This window comes from Tasmannia lanceolata, unplaced genomic scaffold (genome assembly GCF_043159265.1).
Source record: "Tasmannia lanceolata isolate RefF3 unplaced genomic scaffold, GAP_Taslan_0.1 ptg000025l, whole genome shotgun sequence".
In the NCBI taxonomy this organism is placed as follows: Eukaryota; Viridiplantae; Streptophyta; class Magnoliopsida; order Canellales; family Winteraceae; genus Tasmannia; species Tasmannia lanceolata.
The window spans coordinates 5,950,476-5,954,418 of NW_027518702.1; the positions used below are offsets into that span (position 1 = coordinate 5,950,476).

The 3,943-nt window shown below is 39.2% G+C and overlaps 1 protein-coding gene across 1 annotated transcript; it reads right to left on the reverse strand.

Moving 5' to 3' along the window:
* Positions 1-201: 201 nt before the first annotated feature.
* Positions 202-1,783, reverse strand: LOC143858198 (alpha-terpineol synthase, chloroplastic-like). Its single transcript, XM_077368843.1, has 4 exons — positions 1,444-1,783; positions 1,179-1,317; positions 820-1,068; positions 202-699 (listed from the first exon to the last, which is right to left on the reverse strand). The coding sequence occupies exons 1-4, from the start codon at positions 1,653-1,655 to the stop codon at positions 400-402; spliced, it is 900 nt and encodes a 299-aa protein (XP_077224958.1). The 5' UTR covers positions 1,656-1,783; the 3' UTR covers positions 202-399.
* Positions 1,784-3,943: the final 2,160 nt, after the last annotated feature.

Here is a 3,943-nt window from a genome sequence, read left to right on the forward strand (position 1 = left end):
AAGGGTTATTTGGGGTTCGGTCAAAATGGGGTGTCTACAGAAAATAACTGAAAATAATTCTTCTACATAATGTGTTAGGTATGCTAGGATCGAACCTCCTACCTCAGGGTTGAAGAACAAAGCCATGAGTCCATGACCAATTTAGCTAGAGGTTCAGTCCCATTTGTTGTTCTTCTTCATAAACTTTGTTGACAATCTTCATAAACTTTGTTGACAATCCACAACGTAGGAGGGACAACATGATCAAACACAATTTATATCTATCTCGCTATATATAAATATATTCATATATGAAGTTCATAATTCGTATAGAAAACAATACATACGGGTATAATCGAATAACCACTTCTGTGAAACCAATATTAATCCTTATCATCTACATAAACCAATCTAGGATTATTATTCCTTAACCAAAATTGGTTCAACCAACAATGACATGATTCGCTCCTTAGTTTCCATATTTGGATCACCAAACCCATCCCCATATTGGTAAAAGCAGAGAGAAATCCTTCCAAGATCCAGTGCGGCATTAATAAGAAGTTCGGGAAGTGGAGAGCAGGAGACAGATTCTTTATTCATCTTTTTCCACGTATCGCTAATGAGACCTCTTATATGTTTGCGAGAATCTGACTCGAGAGCACCTGTTTCATGCATGTAGCATTGGATAGATTTGGGAACATCACCTCTCTCTATCTCTGCCTACAATTACAAAAGAAGCAAACATATAAAATGAAGTCAAAGGTTTAAATAGTGAAACATTCAAACATAATGTCATTGAAGAAATAAGATCGCTAAGTGTTTTATGTAGAGCTTTTGTACCGTTGAAGTCCCCAAATCATCGCAAAGTCGAAGAATCATTGATGAGCAATATAAGAGATTTGGATAGTTGTTTATACATTCTAGTGCCTCCTTCGTTATCTTCATATTTGCTGCAAAAAAGGCAGTGGCTAGTACGATTGTGCCTGTTATCGAAATCCATGCATTGTTTAGATACTCATCAAGAGTCGGTGTGTATCCATTGCTATACCATTTTGCCTCCACAAGGGCCGCTTTGGAAAAATCTCCCCACTAAATTCAGGAGAACCATTCACTAGATAAGTTGAACAGTTGCAAGTATGATATGTATTTACTTGAATTATCAAAAATTAACTTGACAAGAGAGAGAATGAATGCAATACCAGTTTCCTTAGGCATGGGGTGATATCGCATCCCTTTTCTTTTAGGGTGTCATAAGCCAATTCATTGACAGTGTTGAAGAGAGCTAAATAGCATATCTTCATGTACTCTGGAAGTTTTTCCATGGCCCTAACATCCCACCTGAAAAAGCACCATCAAATGTTTGGAAATAGTAGACTTAGACAAGAATCATTGTGGGATCCTAGACTATTGGAGAAATCTCTACTAGAAAATGAAAACAATTATATATATATATAGAAAGACTACCTATCGACGGCATCGGTGAAGAGCTCTAGTTCCTCTACAGTACCATAGAGATCATAGACATCGTCAAGGATTGTTATTAGTTGAATTGCCTTTGCTATCTCTTCTCGAGAGCGTCCAAACTCTGGTTCAGGCGTAACTCCAATACCCCATAAAAAGCTCTCTAGCAGACGGTCTCGAGCAAAGGTCATTTGCTTCCCAAGTCCCAATTTCATCCACCACCTAAAAGGTAAGACCAAGAGATAAGAACAATAAAACTCCTTTTAGAGATACCTTACCAGCCACGAACATTCACTACAAAACTCCTTGTTTAGATAATGACACTGCTCTCTTGTTTCAATCATTTTTTCTTGGTCATTGGTAGTTTTTTGAATTTATAATAGTAATTATTAGCCAATTAGAAATGTGTAAAAAAAGAGAAAAGTGTGATTAGTAAAACAAGAGTGTTGCTATAATTTTTGTTTTTTTATACATATGTGTGTGTTTGTTTGGGGGGGGGGGGGGGGTGTCACACCAAACAAATGGAGAAGAGAGGAGGAAACACAAGTGAAAAACTGAAATGAAACAGCCCGCCACCCAAAGGAATCCACTCAAGGATAAGAGCAACTTAAACAAAAAGAAATCCTTCTTCTTCAAAAGCCAAAGGCTAAACTTGATTCAAATTATCTGCAAAAGTCTTTTTTCTACAGCCCAAATAAACAATTAAGTAGGCATAAAACAACCCTCCAGCCATAGGTGCACTTCCAAAGGCTTGAACAACATTTCATAGCTTGACAACACAAGTTTCAAGAAAGAAGGGAGAGGAAAACTAAACTTACTTTGACTAATACTTAAGGCTAACTTACTAAACTTAATAGGGGTCTTTGGGACTTAATAAAGCATAAATAAAATATTAAAAATAACTTAAATAATAGCCAAAAATGTTTGGAATAATGGGCTGGACAGCAGGCACAAAGAAACCAAAAACTGCTGAAATTCGTATGTTGCAGGCAGCTTAGACCCTTCTAAGAAAAATAGCCATAACTCCCTTCACAAAACTCCGATTTGCGAACCGTTTGTTGTGTTGAAAAGTAGACTCGTAGACCTTTCCAACCATGTATGGCTTGCTATTTTTAAATCTGTGAGTAATTTCAGTTTTGACCCAAAAGATGACCCAAAATCATGGACTGCAACTGTGTTTGGACCTTTAAGCTTGGTGGGCCTAGTGGGCTCGGATTGAGGATCCATTAGATATAGCTCCGGCGTCGGGGGGGTGGGTGGCGGATGGTACGGTGGTGATTGAAGAAGAAGAAGGAGAGAGAGAGAGAGATGACAATAGTGTTGTTGTGGAAAACAAGAGAGAGAGAGAGAGAGAGAGAGAGAGAGAGAGAGAGAGAGAGTCATTGTGGAAAACAAGAGGTGAGGGGTCGGGCGAGGAAGAAGAAGAAGAAGAAGAAAAACATATATGAACCTTTGCATAATACTAGTTAGCATCCCCCTATGCATAAGACTAACATTCCTGGATCATGCTATGAATGGGAGTAAAATGACGGGTCCCACCATACCAAAACAAGAGGTGTAAAAGGGTGTGCCCCACACAGGGGCAGAGCCAGGAATTTACACTAGCCCTTATTGGTCATTGGGGGGGGGGGGGCGCATGGCCAAAAACCATAAAAGAGATTTTGCAAGGCATTGGCGAGGGGCGGAGCTACATGTAGCTTAAGGGGGGTAGCTGCCCCTCTTGAGTTGGGCCAAACTCCTTTATAGGCCGAACTCAATTGGGCCCAGCCTTATGTATAACCTGCCCCCCTTATGCATAATGCCCCCCTTATGTATAACCTGCCCCCCTTATCAATAAATTCTGGCTCCGCCACTGGCCATGGCCCGCCTCAGCCGGGCGGGCCCTCATGCTCTATGTGCCTCAGCCCCTGGCTCCACACCATGCATGGTTTTGAGTAGAAATTGTGTGCCCCATCGCATCAAAACATAAGGTTTAAAATATTGACTCAGTCCATAAAAAATGAGGTACAAAATCATGGGCCGTGCCCAGCACATAGACTTGGGTGTAAAATGTTGGGCTACTCATCAACTACAAACTTCATACATAATGACACGACGTTTGCATCGGTCCCAATGGTGTTATGAATAGTAGATACCAAGTTACAAAGACGAACTTGTTGATCAACCATTAAAGCTTTAAGAGTCTCACCAACATATTGAAAGGATTCATCTTCCCCAAAGTTCTATCATCATACAACATAATTGTGATAATAGCATTTCCCATCTTTATACATTAGACAGTTATAGGAAAATTAAGATTTAATTATTCTTCACAAAATATATATCCTACTAAAGCTATTAAAATTTTTGAAAATGAAATACACAAAACTGAAAATAACCATGTTCCTCAAACGTGTTGTGAAATAATGAAATGGGTAAGCTCAAAAATACCGATGAAGATTCATTTTCTTTTCAAGGTAGCCAAACATGTAATACCATCTTTTTTATCGACAATGGATGCCAC

Coding starts and splice junctions, on each gene's coding strand:
- LOC143858198 (XM_077368843.1), bottom strand. CDS start 1,655: ATGAAATTGGGACTTGGGAAGCAAATGACCTTTGCTCGAGACCGTCTG. Junction 1,318..1,443: donor TTCACCGATGCCGTCGATAG/GTAGTCTTTCTA, acceptor GTGCTTTTTCAG/GTGGGATGTTAGGGCCATGG. Junction 700..819: donor ATGATTTGGGGACTTCAACG/GTACAAAAGCTC, acceptor TTGTAATTGTAG/GCAGAGATAGAGAGAGGTGA.